Source organism: Ambystoma mexicanum, chromosome 8 (assembly GCF_040938575.1).
Source record: "Ambystoma mexicanum isolate Mex_15411 chromosome 8, UKY_AmexF1_1, whole genome shotgun sequence".
NCBI lineage: Eukaryota > Metazoa > Chordata > Amphibia > Caudata > Ambystomatidae > Ambystoma > Ambystoma mexicanum.
The window spans coordinates 1703276093-1703294770 of NC_090929.1; the positions used below are offsets into that span (position 1 = coordinate 1703276093).

An 18678-nucleotide genomic window follows, 5' to 3' on the forward strand; every position below is an offset into this window, starting at 1 on the left:
CTTTCTTTCTTTCTCTCCTCTTCTTTCTTTCTTTCTTTCTTTCTTTCTTTCTTTCTTTCTTTCTTTCTTTCTTTCTTTCTTTCTTTCTTTCTTTCTTTCTCCTTCTCTGCCCCCTCTGTCGCTCCTTTACTCTTGTCCTCCGACCCTCGCCATGTCGTCTCTCCTCTCTTCTCTCGCTCGCCTTGTTTGACACTTTTTACTTTTCTCTCTCTCTCCCTCTCTCTTATTCTCTCTCTCTTTCTCTCTCCCTGTTTTACTCGTGTCCTTCTTCCCTCGCCCCCTCTCTCTCTCCTTTGCTTTCTTCCCCGTGCCCTCTCTTTATCTCTCTTATGTAGTCCCCCTGTAGACCGGCTCTTCCTGGGCATCGGAAGGACAGCAGGCGGTGTGTGAGGGGAGCAGCAGGCAGGCCCCAGCTGGAGGGGGCCGGAGGCGGGGGTGGGGGGGCGTGGGGGGCTGCCCTTACTTTGTGCAGCCGGTCGCTTGCCGTCCTGGCACAGTCGGCGCCCCCCGAGATGAGGCGATAGTCCTCGTGTGCTGTAATTACCTTATAACGCACAGTGCACATAGTCTGGCTGCGCCCTCCCCACTCTTTCTTCTGTTGCCCTCCTCCCTCCCCCCCTCCCCCCTGCTCGTCCTACGGTCCCTTGCCCTCCTCCCTCCCCCCTCCCCCCTGCTCGTCCTACGGTCCCGCTTCCTCCCCCTGCCCTGCACCCTCCCTCTCCTCTCCCCTCCCCTCTGGCCCCTCCCTCCCTGCCTCTCCCGCTCCTGCCTGCTCGTGGATGTTGTGCCTGCCCAGTGTGCAGGTGCTTTGCTCCCAAGCAGTTCGCGCTGTACCCCGCTTCCGAGTCCGCGGACCCCTGCCTGGTGTGCCTGCGCCCTCACCTTGCCTCAGCCCCTGAGAGCCCCTGCTGCCGGCTCGTTGCTCTCCGCTGAGGGGCCCCGACAGCGCGTGCTGCCCTGCTTGTCCCCCGAGGGGCCCTGCACCCTCACCATGCCCGAGACGGGGACCCAGGAGCGGAGCAGCAGCGCGGGGAGTGCCAGCAGCCCCCCCGCCAAGGAGTCCCCCTTCTCCATCCGGAGCCTTCTGACCTGCGAGCCCCCGCGGGCCCCCAAGGCCTTCTTCAGCCCCTTCAAGGGGGCTCTGGAGGGGGCGGCCTTCACCCTGTCTCCGCTGGCAGAGTTCTCCTTCCCCCGCCTGGACATCCCGTCGCAGAGGTTCACCCTCCCCGCGCACTACCTGGACAGGGCCCCCGCCTGGTGGTACCCCTACACGCTGAGCAGCCACGGAGGGCACCATGGGGCCCGGAGCGAAGGTATGGGGCCAGGGGGCCGTGGGGGGGGCGGGTGAGTGGGGGTTAGCGGGAGGGAGGAAAGCAAGAAAGCAAGAAAGCAAGAAAGAAAGAAAGAAAGAAAGAAAGAAAGAAAGAAAGAAAGAAAGAAAGAAAGAAAGAAAGAGGAAGAGAGAGGAAGAAAGAAAAAGAAAGAGGAAAAGAGAGAAAGGAAGAAAGAAAGAGGAAGAGCGAGGAAGAAGGAAAGAAAGAAAGAAAGAAAGAAAGAAAGAAAGAAAGAAAGAAAGAAAGAAAGAAAGAAAGAAAGAAAGAAAGAAAGAAAGAAAGAAAGAAAGAAAGAAAGAAAGAAAGATGGATGATATAATGGGGGTTTCGAGAATAAACGAGAAAACAACCATTTACAGCAAGGAAAGGGGGCACGAGAGTGAACGAATCAGGAGCCGGGGTCGGATATTAGGGTGGGGGCGCTGGGGTACAGGTAAGTGCGGAAAGAGGGGTGAATAACTGCTAAAGCATAAGATGAAAGGGGGGCAGCGGCCGCTGTGCTTACATGCAGAATAGCCGCTTTACACACACGCCCAACCCGCCCGCACACGCTCACACACTCACGCACGCACACTCCTCATTAATCTATTCGGGCACTGCCCGACACACGCATTTCAGAATAAACGCAGACAGACGATTACAAGTTATTTATCGATATTCTCTGCAATTCTAGCAATTGTGACACCCATATTAAACCAGCATGCAGGCCTCACATCACAACATGCAGACCTCGCCTCATGCACACCTCGCATCCCATCATGCACACCTCACATCATGCACACCTCGCATCACATCATGCACACCTCGCCTCATGCACACCTCACATCATGCACACATCACATCATGCACACCTCGCATCACATCATGCACACCTCACATCATGCACACCTCGCATCCCATCATGCACACCTCACATCATGCACACCTCGCATCACATCATGCACACCTCACATCATGCACACCTCGCATCACATCATGCACACCTCGCCTCATGCACACCTCACATCATGCACACATCACATCACATTCGACGGCGAACATGTACATGCCCTTAGCGGCCATTACGGAAACGCCTTCCCGGCATGCTTTGGCAAAGCATGCGCTCGGATTTACGCGTATTACTTGTTGGTCGGTATCCCTACCGCGCCCGCCCCCTCCCCCCCACCACCCTCGCGGGTCGGATCCCCCTATAGCACCTGTACGAGATCAATATCCCCGGGGTTGTCCGCAGCGCTCGGCGGACAGTCCAGGTCCGGGCCTGTTGGGCAGTTAAGCGTGATTAATTAATTCGATAGCCTCTAATTAGGTAAAATGGGCCCCCAGCGGCTGAGGTGGCGGGGTGAAGCAGCCTATCACCACTTTCACCCCCTATCAGACCTATCACCCCCCTCGTGTGAGGCACATGTTGCAAGTTCGGAAATGCTCCAGAACTTCATTTGCCGAGGGCAGCAGCTCAACATTGCACCCATTCTCACTGCACTCATTTAAAGACTTTTTAAAATACGGGCCACACATGAAAACAAGGACGTTACGAAAACAGCCCAGAAACCGTTCACAGGATCCGCGGACTCCAGCTCCGGACTTCCTCCTATTTGGCGGACAGCGCTCAAACCGTGCAACGTCCGAGTGGGATAAAGGGGTACATATTCAGGGGGATCTGAAAGGCACCACAGGACCTCATTCGAAGACTTTTTGACTTTGTAACGCGAAATTAGAAGGACGGGTCAGAGCCGAGAGGGTCATGTGAGGAAACTTTACAGTTACTGCTTAAAAGTTGATTTGCCGAATGCCACGGCATCCGAGCAGAATAATAACTGCAGGCAATTTCCAGTCAGGCCTCATGCCCCCCCCCCCCCCCCCCGCACGTGCAGGACGAGCCCTGCAATGCCCCCCACAACTGCAGGACGGGCCCTGTAATGCCGCCCCACGTGTAGGACGGGGCCCGGTAATGCCCCCACACGTGCAGGACGGGCCCTGTAATGCCGCCCCACGTGTAGGACGGGGTCCGGTAATGCCCCCCACACGTGCAGGACGGGCCCTGCAATTGTTCTCAGGGCCGGCCCATGCACAACGTCTTTTTTTCAATGGGATTTTCATAATGGATGACGCTAACTAAATCAGGCCCGTCTCCCCAAAACATACCCATTTATTTTAGAATCCGAAACGGAATTATTTCGGTGCCAAACGCTATCCCCCAGGCCCATACCTTTCCCATCCATGGAAGACCCGTTATCGCCGCAAGGGCGGATACGGGTCCGCGAATATCCCTCCTGCGCGTCCCCCTCCACATGGAACAATTGCTCCGCACCGGCGTCCGCCCGTATTGTGAGGTTTATTCTGAGTGGTATAATCGCCCGCGGGTGTGTTCTCGTCTCCCCCACCCCCTTAGACTTTATCTAGTTCTCACACACATGGCTCGCCTTGAGGTCCTGCCCAAGCGCCTCCGGGTTAATGACCGCCTCAGCCCGGGGCTCACACCAAGTCCGGCCGAAGTCCGGCCCTCGCAGTCCCCATCTGTCCCCTCCACACCCCAATAATTGAGGTCCGCGGACACCTCTTGATTCTGGGCCATTCAGTCGGTGCGGGTCTGCAGCACTTGCCTTTCTTTCTTTCTTTCTTTCTTTCTTTCTTTCTTTCTTTCTTTCTTTCTTTCTTTCTTTCTTTCTTTCTTTCTTTCTTTCTTTCTTTCTTTCTTTCTTTCTTTCTTTCTCTCTTTCTCTCTTTCTCTCTTTCTTTCTCTCTTTCTTTCTTTCTCTCATACCTGATCTATTGTCCACCAGTACATCATAGCTTTACTTGTATTCGCTTCACCCACTACACCCTTCATTTTATGTGTCCCTTTAATACATTTCCTTTTCTCTGCATATATTTCTTGCTTTAACGCTTCTTATTGCGTTCTTCTATACATCGCACCCTCACACAACACACACACACACACACATTGCTAAAAGATATAGACGGGTTGTATATATATACACACACTCACACGCTTTCACACACGCAATATATATATATATATATATACAAACCTAGGGTAAACGTAGTACTTTCTCTGTGTCAACAGAGAGAATGTATAAACACACGCACACATTAGTAGAATACTCTCCAGATATTGTAGTTATTATAATTATAAACATATAAATATATATATATATAACAGCCTCGGCCCAATATATGTGTGTCCTTTTCCTAGAATCTCTCATGTTCTGCTCCTTCATTAAGGAGTGCATCATGGGTGCTTTTCGTTGTTCCCCAGCTTCACCTTTAGTTTATATTTTCTTGCTGGCGGTTATATTGTTATTTTTTCCTGGTACGCATTTAGTTATTTCTGGAATACTTTCAGGAGTCCTCAGGAGCATGTGTACTCATAGCGTCAGTTCTTTCTGGACATATTTAAGTCTGACCTTCTTCCCCTTTGCTCAGGCTATTTTCTTTGGGCCTGTCTTTAATTTTCTCAGTATCTCGTCAGCACTCCTCATGATCTAAGCTGCCATTTCCCTTGGCAGGGGGTTTCCCCCCTCAGATGTACCCTTTATCGGTTCCCTGACTCACGCGCAGGCACAGGAAGGGGCTTCAATGGATTTTGGTTGGTCGGCTTGTGGTTAACATTTATTGACAAGATATTTCTTAGGCTACTGGTTGATGTTCATCAATGATATTTTGCTTGGATGATTGCTGAGGTTTCTTGAAGATCTTGGGTCTGGACAAGGGCTGTTGAGTCTGAAGACCGTGGACATAACGCCATATTTATTTTTGATATTAAAGTAAGGGTGACAGTTGGTGATGTTTGGGCCAGGTTGATCGTGATATTTGCCCAGGATAATGGTTGATATTCATCGATGATATTTTGCTTGGATGATTGCTGATGTTTCTTGATGATATTGGGTCTGGACGATGACTGATGAGTCTGAAGACCTTGGACGTAAGGCCATATTTATTTTTGATATTAAAGTGAGGGGGACAGTTGGAGATGTTTGGGCCAGATTGATCGTGATATTTGCCCAGGATAATGGTTGATATTCATTGATGTTTCTTGATGATATTGGGTCTGGAGATGACTGAGGAGTCCGAAGACCTTGGACGTAAAGCCATATTTAGGGTGAGAGTTGGTGATGTTTGAGCCAGGTTGACCATGATATTTTCCCAGATTAATGGTTGATGTTCATCGATGATATTTTATCTTGATGGCAGCTTCTGTATCTATTTGGTGTTTCACCTGGAAGGAGGGATGGCTCTATTTGGGCCAGGATACTGATAGTTATTTAGGGTAATGGCTATGGGTGTTGACATTGGTCGACGGGGAATGTGCATGTCTGATATTTGCCAAGGAGGTTAATTGATTTTTTTTTGTATCTTTTACCCACAGTTCCAGAGAAGAGCCTCCTTCTGCGCCCGTCTTCGCCAGCCTCGGGGGCTGACAGGGACTCCCCTGAACCGCTGCAACGTCTGAAGACAGAGCTGGACTCTAAAGAGCGTGACCCGAAAAGCCCTGAGGAGATCATCCTTGAGGAGAGTGACTCGGAGGAGGGCCGGAAAGAAGAGGCAGGCGAGGATTGGAAGCAACGAGAGGAAGGCTCCGACAAGAAACCCTGCAGGAAGAAAAAGACCCGGACCGTGTTCTCCAGGAGCCAAGTCTTCCAGTTGGAGTCCACCTTCGACATGAAGCGCTACCTGAGCAGCTCCGAGCGGGCTGGGTTGGCCGCCTCCCTGCACCTCACTGAGACGCAGGTTAAAATTTGGTTCCAGAACCGCAGGAACAAGTGGAAGAGGCAGCTGGCTGCAGAGCTAGAAGCCGCCAACCTTAGCCATGCCGCGGCACAGCGCATTGTGCGGGTGCCCATCCTGTACCACGAGAGCTCTGGTGGCAGTGATGGGTCCTCCTCAGCGCCGAGTGTGCCCGTCAGCCAACCCTTACTCACCTTCCCTCACCCTGTGTACTACTCACACCCTGTGGTGACCTCCGTGCCACTGCTCAGGCCGGTCTGAGGCTGGACACACTCAACGCACCTCAGAGAATGAGGCCTACTTGAGGTTGGACACGATTGGTGCACCCGAGAAGGCCAGGCCTACCTGAGTATACACACAGTCGGTGCCCCCCTAATGACCAGCCATGAGTAAAGATGGACACACTCATGCATCACGAGGAGCAAAGCTGGACTCATGCAATACACTGACAAGTGTCGACCCTGCCTGGGACTGGACATAACGAGGCGTGGCCTAGAATGGGGACACACAATGCACCTCTTCTGTCTCAGGATGGGCCCATCCACTGCACCTCAAAGGGATGAGGCTGGTCACGCGCATTGCCTCGCCACCAGGCCGGCGTCAGTGTGGACACACTCCCCGGACACCGGTAGCTCCTGCGGGCCTGAGGCAGGACAGACCCTGGACGCGGCCTTGCCTAACGCTAATTACAATCATTAACACGCTGAGGGGGGGGGATACCCACGGTGTACCCGCCGAGCAAGACTGGCCTTCTGCTTGAGGACTGACACAAGAGCGGGGCAGCGTCAGGGGCTCGAACAGTGAAAGACCACCCCCTCCCCCCCACACCCTACACGACGGGCCCTGCACTGAGCAGTCATGGGTAAGGACCACAAGCACAGGCTGGGGGTCTCGCTCTCTCATTGGCTGGAGGTGGGGGGGGACCCGGACACTGAAGGATCACGGGATTGGGAGTCAATGTTTCCCGCTCACCCTTTCTTTGTATTTGCCAAAAAAAGTGAAAGCAAACGCGAACTCGGAAATGACGTCACTTTACTCCAGACTCCGGGTTTCTTTTGTACCCCCGCGGTTCGGAGTTCGGGACCCTTTCTGGACACATCACGGGACCGCTCTGTTTTTGTACCTCGCGGGTTCTGCGTGGATCTGATGATTGGAGCTGAAAAAACTCCCATTTGTGACCAATTGACGTTATTTATTTATTTGTACGGTTCCTTTCGTTTTGCAATTTGTCTGTGAAATATTTTTTTGTTCTCCTCTGTGACTTTTTAAATATTTGAATATAAGAGTACTGTAATTTTTCTAAAAAAAAAAACATCCTAACAAACTGATTTCTGTCCTTTTTTTAAGCGTTGAATTTGCTGCTGCGGGTTGGTGTGGTGGGGCGGGGGGGCTATCGGGGGTCACCGGCTTTCGGTCCTCTAACAGGGGTCTTGCAGAGGTGGGGAGAGCCGGGGGGAATTGCGGGGTGTGTTTGAGGCGGGCGGAGGGGGAAGGGGGGGGCTGGTTCCGGACAATGGCCGGAAGACGGAGAGACGGGAGGGTGGGGGGGGGGGGCAATGGGATGGGGGTAACAGGGCATTTCAGGAGAGGACACAGATGTGGAGCGAAAGGCAGATGCTCACTGGAGGGGCCTGGGGGCGAGGAGGAACATCACCCCCACAGCATCCTCCGAGCACCGTCTGTGCCCTCCACCCGGACCCCAGTCTGCTGGGGGAAGCAGATGAACGAGGGGGGGGGGGGGTAAGAGCGGAAAGGATGCTAGAGACACAGGGAGGGGGGCGGCGGCCTTGGGAGGGGCCGGTTATTCGAGCAGGTTCAGAGAATTGTAAGGTAGTGAACACCGTGTCTGTGTAAAGGGTTCAAAAAAAGCAAACCTAGAATGAAATTCCAGGGAAATAATTCCGCGCTTGCGGATGCCTCAAAGTTCTTTATTTCCATGCGCGGTCGGGCCGATAATGGCGGGAATTAAAGCGCTTTGACGCCTCAGGAAACACTATTCAGACGGCGCCTCCTGTGCGATCGTGGTTCCCGAAAGTCAAGTCCGGCGCATTGGCGACCAGGTCCAGGTGCAGCTCGGGCTGCAGCCGCCTCAGTCCCATTTTCCATGGCACCCCCTGACGTATCGTGTGCCGTTATTCTCCATTACATCTCTATGGCACGTTCCCCCTTAGCCCTGAAGAAGAGCCCATTGCGTGGAAACACTCACGAATACTCATTCACCTGGTTCTGCTCGTGGTATTAAGGCGATGGATCCTTTAACCGACCCACTTGATCCGAACAGGATTGTATGTAACACGCATTCTATGATAGTATTTAAAAGTGTCAGTATATTCGAGAAAACTGAGGATTATAGCAATTCGGACAAGAGGTGCGTGCAATTGCGTTAAATAAACATTTGGTTTGAGCACATTAGAGTCATTAGAAAACACCAATTCCAACAGTATTCCTGAAAAGTCCCGGCGTGCTGCGGTGGGAACAGGAGACAGGCTCCAGCACCTCAAAAAAGAAGGCAGTCAGAAACAAGATAAAGAAATAAAGAAATAAAGCAGGAAATAGAAAAATAGAACTGACGAGAAAAAGGAAAAGAAAAAGGAGCGGAAAGAAAAACAAAAAAAGAAGTCAAGCAAAAAGCGCTCAGAAAAAGAAACAAAAAGAATGGAAGAAGGAAAGCAAGGGAGGAAGAAAGAGCGAACGTGGGTAATACAAATAAAATAGAAATACAAGGAAAAGGGAAATAATGAATGGGTGGAAAAAAGAACAAGAATAGGAAAAGAGAAGAAAGAAAGAGGAAGGAAACAAAAGAAAATAGGAACGAAAAATAAATGAAATTTAGAAATAAAATACAGAAATAGAGAAAAAAATGCAATATAATAAACAGAAATATGTAAAACAAGAACCAAGGCATGGCTGAAGGAAAGGAAGAAAGGAGGAACAAAAGAACGCAAAAAAGGAAAGAATAAATGAAGGAAAGAAAGAATTAAAGACAGGAAAAAGGAAAGGAAAATAGAAATAAAGAAAGGAAAAACACAGGAAAGGAAACATTAAAGAAAGAAAGAAAAAACAGAAAGGAAAGAAAGGGAGAACGAAAGCAGCAGGATAACAGAAGGAAATTAGAAAGAGTTCATGAAAATATGGAAATAAACAGAAACCAAAAGTAAAACTTGGGAAACTCCAAACAACAAAAATGAAGTGAACACCCCGAGGAATAACGCAGAGCTGTAAACTGTGTTAATATATTTATGAAACAATTAGATCAGAAAAAGATACAACCCGCAAGTCTGATACAGTTCCAATGTAATACATACATGTAGTAATTACGAAGGCAGGCAGATCGGAAACGACGCGAATTAGGACAGAAAGGCGTCAATACAAATACACAACGAACCCACCGCTTAACAACCCACGGCTTCTGGATGAGAACGGGCCCTCGTAGAGTCCGCAGCGCCCGAGTCCGCCGCAGTCCGCGGACCCACCGCATGCCCTCTGCTCCGGGCGGCGGTTTGTTTTTCCCTCAGGCACTGAAACGGGGAGGTTGTCCAGGTAAACGGGGTGCAGGTGTCTCAGCAGAGACCCTGGAAATAAAAGACCCTGAAAAGCCCCCCTCTGCGACGTTAGTTATTCGCAGAAAACTGCCCCGAAAAAAAGAGGGGGGGAGCGCCAGAATAATATCCCAGCTGGGAACAGAACCCTCGGAATATCGGGAAATAAAAGCTGCAGGTGGCTGCCCCCCCCTCTCCCCCTTGCACACTCTCCGCACCTCTAAATACCAGCGCATTTACACACTTTTCTGCTCCACGAATCTGAGTCTATGGAACCCCTGCACTGCCCAAACCTTTAATAAAACCCTAAAACCTTTTCCCATCGCCCATCCCAGCATTAAAACGAGTCGCTGCCCCAACCCGCGGCCGACCCCCACCTTGCTGCCTGCCTATTCCGTAACTGTGCACTAGTGAACGGAGGATAGCACAGGGGCAACGCTCAGAGCAAGGGAGGTTCGAATCCCGGACCCGCGCCGAGAAACCCACCTCCTGTCGGTATTAAGCGCGCAAATAAACTCTACCCCAGGGGCGGCGGGGAAGCTTTCATTGGAGGGGGTCAATATTTGCCTGGAATATGTGGGAGCGACTGAGTATAGAAAGGGACCCCGAAACTACTAAAATGGGTCCCGTGCGAGGGAGGGCAGGGGCTTCTACAAAAATACCATTTTTAAATTGATGGGTGAAAATGATGCATTTTCCAGTAAACTGTCGGTGAAAAATGGATTGAAAAGCCACGCAGTTTGCATTCGGTTTGGTAGAGCAGCACGTAAAAAAAATGCGATAGATGCCAGTCACCCAGGGTGCACCGCAGCGTTTTCCAACATATTTAATGATGCCTCTCACACACTGTATGCCCGTATGAAAAACATGTTCATGCTGGTCCCATACATGTCCGTGCAGAATACACCCATTCATGCCATTATTACCACATAAGACCTGTTGACTTTTCCTGTTGAAAATGTCATGCTACAGTAAGAAAACACACCCATAGGGCTGCATTCTACCAGTCTAGCCATGCGTGTTTAAGGCTTGTTTAATAGCCAAATTACACATTAAAGTAAATTTAAAAAATGTAATTGAATAAAATATATAATGTTTACTTTAACCTGAATGCACATCAACGACATGAACTGCCACAGTGAGAATATCTAGCCAGACTGGCGCCATTAATGGAGGCCAGTTCAGTCCTGTAACAGCACATGTTTCCTTTACTCTCGAAGTCCAGTAAAAAAAAAAAAATGGCCTGACACGGTAAGAAAAAATACCAACACTGGTTGCACAAATGAAGGCCGATCTATTAGCATGACAACACACATCATGCTGGCTTTAGCCTTCATGCCAGTAAACATGCCAAGCCACAAAAAGAAAACATAACTAGGCCTGCTGCACCAATAAAGGGCAGTCTAGTTATGTAATCACACTTAATACGTTTGCTTTATCCTCGATGGCCATTAAAAAATACCATGCCACAGTAAGAAAGTATAGCTAGACTCGTCGCACCAAGGTATGCCAGTCTAGCTATGCAATAGGACGTATCTTTTTTGCTTTATCCTTGATGCCCAATATCAATGCCATGCCGCCAGTAGCCACGCCCTATAAACAGAGGCTCGATCCCCTTCCTACATGATGCAGCATACCCACACACACACACTTAAAACACACACGCTGTCATTCACACAACATACACACTCTGTTTCACCCGCGCATTCATACAGCCCTCAGACAATTCCCTGCACATGCAGACACGTAAACAAGCAGACATATGCACACATCTGCACTCAGTCCCAGCTGCATGCACCTATACACAATGCACACACACAGACACACTGTACTTTATACACATGTGCATTGCAGTGACCTCATGCATGCACCTTCAGCACTGCGCCATCAGGGCCAGGAAGCCTGCCTGGAAATCCCGCTCCATGCAGAGCTCACACACTGACAGAAGAGAGGGGGACCCCTCTCCTGTCAGTCAGCGCCCTATGAGAGGCGGCAGGGCCAGAGTAGACCCCCCTACAGCCCAAGGGCTCTTATTACTTTGCGCTATGCATATTTTGCAGAGCCCAAAAAAAATAAAACGTACCCGGGGGATACGCCCCTGTCCAGAGGCAGGTAGCACAGCCCCCCTGCAAATAATGGTGTATGCTGACTGCGCTCAAGTGAGGGGGTGACGACCCCCGCCCATACAAACAAGCCTCCACTGTATACCAAGCCATAACTCCGCTACTACACAGTCCTAGATCTAACCCTTAGAATAGCCCTAACCCTTATCCTGTCCCTAACCCATAACTCAGCTACTACACAGTCCTACATCTAACCCATAGTACAGCCCTAACCCTTATCCTGTCCCTAACCTCTTACAAAACCTGAACACACATCCTAACCTGTATCTAACCTACACTAACCATCCTATACCCTAGCTCATTACTTGCGCTTAGCCCAACCCTAATCCAAACCTAACCCTAACCATTCTATATCCTAGTTCATTACTTGCTCTAACCCTAACAGTACTCCAAACCCTAACCTACCCTAATCTACCATAACCATTCTATCCCATAGCTCATTACTTGCTCTTACCCTAACCCTAATCCAAACCCTAACCCTAACCGACCCTAACCTACCCTAACCATTCTATACCCTAGCCCATTACTTGCCCTTACCCTAACCCTAACCCTAACCCTAACCCTAACCCTAACCGACCCTAACCTACCCGAACCATTCTATACCCTAGCCCATTACTTGCTCTTACCCTAACCCTAACCCTAACGCTAACCCTAATTCTTGCCTTAACCCTAACCCTAAATCTTACCCTTAGTATAGCCCTAACCCTTATCCTGTCCCTGACCTCTTACAAAACCTGAACACACATCCTAACCTGTATCTAACCTACACTAACCAACCTATACCCTAGCTCGTTACTTGCTCTTACCCTAAGCCTAATTCTTTCCTTAACCCTAACCCTAGCCTACCCCAAACATTCGATATCCTAGCTCATTCCTTGCGCTTACCCTAACCCGAATCCAAACCCTAACCTACCCTAACCTACCCTAAACATTCTATACCCTAGCTCATTACTTCTGCTTACCTTAACCCTAGTTCTTGCCTTAACCCTAAACCTAAGCTACTCTAACCATTCTATACCCTGGCTCATTACTTGCTTTTACCCTAATCCTAATTCTAATCTTAACCCTAACCCTAATCTACCCTAACCATTCTATACCCTAGCTCATTACTTGCTTTTACCCTAATCCTAATTCTAATCTTAACCCTAACCCTAATCTACCCTAACCATTCTATACCCTAGCTCATTACTTGCTTTTACCCTAATCCTAATTATAATCTTAACCCTAACCCTAATCTACCCTAACCATTCTATACCCTAGCTCATTTCTTGCTTTTACCCTAATCCTAATTCTAATCTTAACTCTAACCCTAATCTACCCTAACCATTCTATACCCTAGCTCATTACTTGCTCTTACCCCAACCCTAACCCTAAAATACCCTAACCATTCTATACCCAGCTCATTACTTGCTCTTACCCTAATCCTAACACTAACCTACCCTAACCATTCTACGCCCTTGCTCATTACTTGTTCTTACCCTAACCCTAATTCTAATCTTAATCCTAACCCTAACCTACCCTAACCATTCTACGCCCTAGCTCATTACTTGCTCTTACCCTGACCCTAAACCTAACCCTAATTCTTGCCTTAACCTTAACCCTAACCTACCCTAACCATTCGATATCCTAGCTCATTACTTGCTCATACCCTAACCCTAAACGTAACCCAAACCCTAACACTAACCTACCATAATCCACCCTAACCATTCGATACCCACGCTCAATACTTGCTCTTACCCTAATCCTAACCTTAACACTAACCCTTAATATAATCCTAACACTTGTCGTATCCCTAGTTCCCACCTCTCCATATGAAAGGAAGTGAATGGCCTGTCTGGGTCCAGCAGTTACCGTAGGCAAACCCATGCAGAGCTGACCCCTTGCAGAGGGGAGAAGTATGTGATTTGAGGGAGACAGGAAGTCTGCTCCCAGCACAAACTTCAAGGGAAACCTGCGCTTTAATCAAGAGTCACATAGGGCTCAGTTAACCAGAGAGACACTTTGATCTACAACAGACAGGAAGATGGGTGGGACTTAGTTATGCGTTGTCACCCTTTTTCTGTCTGGTTGCAGAGCACTCCTCTCCTGACCTCATGCATAACAGAAGATTTTTGGTGGGGACCCAGGATTGGGTTAGGCTTAGTGTGCACCAATCACTGGGGCCCATTTGGCTTTAAAAAAGGGCTGATCCCCTCACTTAGCAGATCATCCGATGACTTTGAAAGGAGTAAGAAGAAGGACTCATTTGGACCCGGGCAGAGGCACGGTCTACCTTACAGCTCCACCATTGAAGGCCAGGTATTCCAAGAGGGAAGGAAGATCCCTCCCCTAAACATCTCAGCTAACAGAGGGAGATACCAGACTCAGAAGACCGGTCCAGCAGCTCCAGAACCGGTACCCAGCCAGCACACAGCGTGCCCTGCTAGGTTCTGACAGGAAGCTTCCTAGCTGGGAAGTGCCAAAGAGTATCAGGACAAAGGACAAGGCCGTTGCATGCAATCACTATCCTGAGATTTGGGCTGTCCACCTTGAAAGGATGATACAAGCCCTCGGAAGAAGCTCGGAGGAGTGCCACACAAGCATCACCCAGCATCCATCTTTTAAGGACATTTTCGAGACTGTTGAGCCCTCAAACCGCATCTGGCTGCACCGCTGACTGTTGTCTCACTGCAGTCACAAGAGCCTCCCGAGCCACCTCAACCAGCATTCCAGATCTGCCAACCAGCACAGAGACAATGATTCTTAGCCCTGAGCAGCCACGCCAGACAGCCTGCAGACGTCCATCCAGCCTTGCTTGTCGAACTGCCTGCTGCCTGGTACCTGCAGTTGTCTCCCACCACTAACTCTGTCTCAAGGGCCGCAAAGCTCACTGGAGCCACCTCAGCTCTGTTGAGCACCAAGAACTTCTTCAGCACCAGGTACATTGTGGTTCTGCCCCCCTGGTCCCTCTGGTCCTTCTCTGAAGGCCCCTAGAGACACTTACAACCCTTTTCCCCCTTGGTGCTGGAACCGAATAACCTGGAACAGTAAGACTGATTGCTTTACCAACTACCCTCCTGTCAGTATCCAGAGTGCATCCTTTCCCTCATGAAACTGTTTGTCCTCTGTGTTCCGTTACAGAGTGGGTCATATTTGTAGGGTGCTAGAACTGTCTCTGGTAGTAATAATAAAGTAGATATTGTTATACAACCTTGACTGGACAGTGCCTTTTATCATTGGGTAATAATTGTATTTTCGCTGTGTTGCAACTAAACAACGATCCACGGCCTTGCAGAGATAAGCCTGCCGCTCCGTCCATGTTACCAAAATTGGACAAGGAGGTATTATAATTCACTGGTATTCCAATCTGTTCAGATCCCTTCTGGTGCACTAGAGGTGTCGGGCTGATGGTTTAGAAACCAATATTCCTCCCTGGACCACTGGTGCCCTGGAAGCTGATTCGTCACATTGGTGGCAAGCGGTCGGATCTGTTGCAGCCTTGAAAACAGCTCAGTAACCCAAAAATAAAAGTACTGTTGCAGGCAACTTTTAGTGACTACTAGGTAATAGTAATCGTCATGGAGCTTGGCATGGAGACTATAAAAGGCATGACCAAGCATGTCGTGCACATTTTATGTCAAGACAGGGGGGACTTCCCCACAACACTAAGGTTAATAAACCTGAGTTGCTGACCAGCCTCCAAGCTTAGGTAGAAGCGAGGGTGGTTGGGGAGAAGACCCCGGTGTACGGGCTAGGCCCAGTGTACCCAATGAACAAGACCTTCCGGAGGGGGTAAATGACGAGGACGACCGCATGAGCAGCATTTCTAGTCAATCATCCTACCGGGGACAAGTGTTGTGTCTCAAGAGCCGAGAGTGTCAGTAAGGACAGGGGCTAGTGCGGCTCCCGCAGGTCCCAGGCCTCAGCACAGTTTCTAAGGGACCCAGTAATTGGTACGGCTGTTAATGAGGTCGCAGTTAGAAAGCTCCTGCTCGAGCAGAGGAGACTAGCGCTAGAGGAATAGGAACAGCCGGACAAGGTCGCCATTGAGTGGGACAGGGCCGCCATAGAGCTGCGCAAGCTAGCGCTTGAAGAGAAGAAAGAGGCCAACAGATCCACCTCTAGCGAAGACAGCAGTAGTGGCTCAAACCAGAGTGTCCGGGAAAGGCCCTGACGGCACATCCCCAAAGGCTTAGTACAGGCCTATAAAGCGGGGAAGGATATTTCCAACTGGTTTGAAGTACTCAAGCTGGCATTCCAGCTGCAGGTGGTGGATGAAGTACAGTCTGGTGCAGCCCTGATGAGTCACTTACCGACACCAGGGACTGATGCAATTATTTAGGTCACTCCTAAGGAAAGGCCCATTTATGAGAGAATGAAGGCAGCCCTCCTCAGGAAGTTCTGTAAAACTCCGGAACAATATCTAAAGCGCTTCAGAGAGCTCATAAAGAAAAGTGGGCAGACATTTGAAGCATTCACACACTTGTTGAAATATCTGAGCGAGGGGTGACTGGTAACAAAGTTGACACATTTAAAGGGATGTACAATTTGATTGCGTGTGAGCATGTGTTCAAGAATTGTGTGGTTGACCTACACCAGCATCTAGTGGACAAGACTATCACAGATCTGAGGAAGCTTGCAAAGGCTGCCGACAGGTTTGTGAGTACCCAGGGCCAGAAAAAGGTTCAGGCGAGCACACCCAAATCAGAAGAGAAATCGGCAGACAAAAAATTAAAGAAGGATGGGAAGGACAAAGGTCCAACCTAATCCTCTTCAAAGCCAGGTCCCCGAAAGAGCGAAAAGAAACCCCCAAACTCTAGTTCAGCTGGGCACCCCTAACACTGGGACACCTGCGTTCTCACCACCGAAAGGTTGTTTCGTGCATAAGGAGCTGGGCCATAGGAAAGGGGATCCTGCTTGCAAGGGCTTACCCAAGCAAGCCATAGTGATTGTTGGACTCATTGAGGAGGCCATCATTAGTGTGGGCCTCCTAGAGGTGGTCTTCCCACGAGGCCAGGGGGAACCCCAGTTCCCAATAATTCTCAACTCTATCTAGAACATGTGTATATCAATGGACACAGAACTCCTGCTGTCCGAGACACCGCAGCTAGTGTCACCTCTGTCACCCGGCAGTGGGTACAGCCAGGCCAGTATATTGATTGGCCTGAGTTGTGCATAGGTGGGTTGCTGGTAAGAGTAAGTGCCCTTTGGCGATAGCAGAGTTAATCTGGAGAAGTGTAATGACCCAGCGCCGTGTAGCGATGAAAGACTCCATCCCTGTCCCATGTCTGTTGGGTAATGATCTTCATGATCCCAAAATAGTAACAGCGGCTACACGATCTGGGCCAAAGTTAATGCAAGATTGTACACTCTGAAGGCCTTTGGGCCTGGAGTGCTTCCAGAGGGCTTTTTGGAAGGACCAGCGTGGCCGGTAGCCCCTAGTCCAGTTCCACAAACTAATGAGTCACCTACTCCTGCCGTAGAGGGGCTAGTAGCCACTGAGGACCCTACTTTGTCAGAATGGGACCCCGTGACTTCAGAGTGCCTGGCGCAGCGCAGGAATCTGAGGTGGAGGACCAGGTGGGCGCAGATCTGAAGGGCCTGCCCAAGCTGGATGAGTGCACATCAGCTGGGGGCCCAGGTCAGACTGACTTCTTCACAGCCCAGAAAGAGTGTTCCACTCTGGTGGGTCTGCGGAAGCAGGCAGCGGAACAGGCTAAGCGCGAGGCCCCTGGACTGCTCAAAGTGTACTGGAAGGATGGACTCCTGTACAGTGAGCCAGAGGAGTCTGAGGGTGAGGGCACCAGGAGGTTGGTGATTCCCCAATGCCACATAAAGTTCCTATTGGATTTGGCTCACCGAATTCCTTTTGTGGATCACTTGAGAGTCCGGACGCACCTCAGGACCTTCAAGAGGAAGTTATTGCGGTGCGTCCGGAAACAGAGATGGTTCTCCTCAAGCTTTAGAGTGGCAGGGAGGCTGTTCCATAGGGAGGCACCAGCCGAAGACAGAGATATACCCCCAACTCATTTCTTTGAAAAACAATTGACCCGGAGGGAGTTAGAGGTTGAGGAGCGAAGAGCTCGAGAGGGAGGTATTTGCGGAGGGATAGCTGAAGGTATTTTGGACCCAGGTGCCAGAAAGCCTTGTGGACAATGCAGAGGGTTTTGAATTTAATCCTTGCATCCACTGGCAGCCAATGGAGAGATTTCAGAGCTGGAGAGATACGAACCCAGGGCTTGAGGCCAAGGATAAGTCTCGCAGTCCTGTTCTGGAATAGTTGCAGAGGGCGGAGAGTAGGGGCAGGTAGATTTAGAAAGAGGCTGTTACAATAGTCCAAGCTAGAGAGAACCAGAGCTTGGGATACCATGACCTTCTGGGTGAAGGAGAGGAAAGGCAGAATACCTCTGAGGAGGTGCAGTAGGAAGTTTGACTTTTTAGATACCTCAGAGATATGGGCGGAGAAGGAAAGTGCGGAGTCAAAGATGACCCCAAGGTTCTTAGCCTTGCAGGTGGGGGTAGGAGGAGGGCCCTTGGAGGCCGGTCAGAGAGTGAGGGAAAAGGATGGTAAAGGTGTGCTGATGAGGAGGATCTCCGTCTTGCTGGCATTCAGACAAAGGTCATTGGAGGCACACCAGTCTTGAATGGCAGTTAGGCAGTCAGAGATGAGAGAAGGAGAAGAGGTGGCCTAGGGCAGCCAGAAAATGAGTTGAGTGTCATCAGTGTAGCATTGGAAATTTGAGCAGAAAATGGCAATGCAGTGGTCGAGAGTTGCTAGGTATTGGTTGAAGAGCCATGGTGAGAAGTTAGACCCCTGGGGAACACCACAGGTAGAGAGGAAGATAGATGAAAGGAAGGACCCAAGTTGGACCTGGGAGGGTCGATCAGAGAGGAAATTAATGCTGAGACACCCAAGGCGTAGGAGAGAGCTGCAGTGAACACTGGGAAAACCAAGGACTCTGAGAGAACTACAGTGAA

General features: G+C 49.9%; 1 protein-coding gene across 1 annotated transcript; it reads left to right on the forward strand.

The window, feature by feature from the left end:
• Window positions 1-792: 792 nt before the first annotated feature.
• On the forward strand, window positions 793-7353 carry HMX3 (H6 family homeobox 3). The gene is made up of 2 exons (XM_069612023.1): window positions 793-1313; window positions 5701-7353. The coding sequence occupies exons 1-2, from the start codon at window positions 992-994 to the stop codon at window positions 6318-6320; spliced, it is 942 nt and encodes a 313-aa protein (XP_069468124.1). The 5' UTR covers window positions 793-991; the 3' UTR covers window positions 6321-7353.
• Window positions 7354-18678: the final 11325 nt, after the last annotated feature.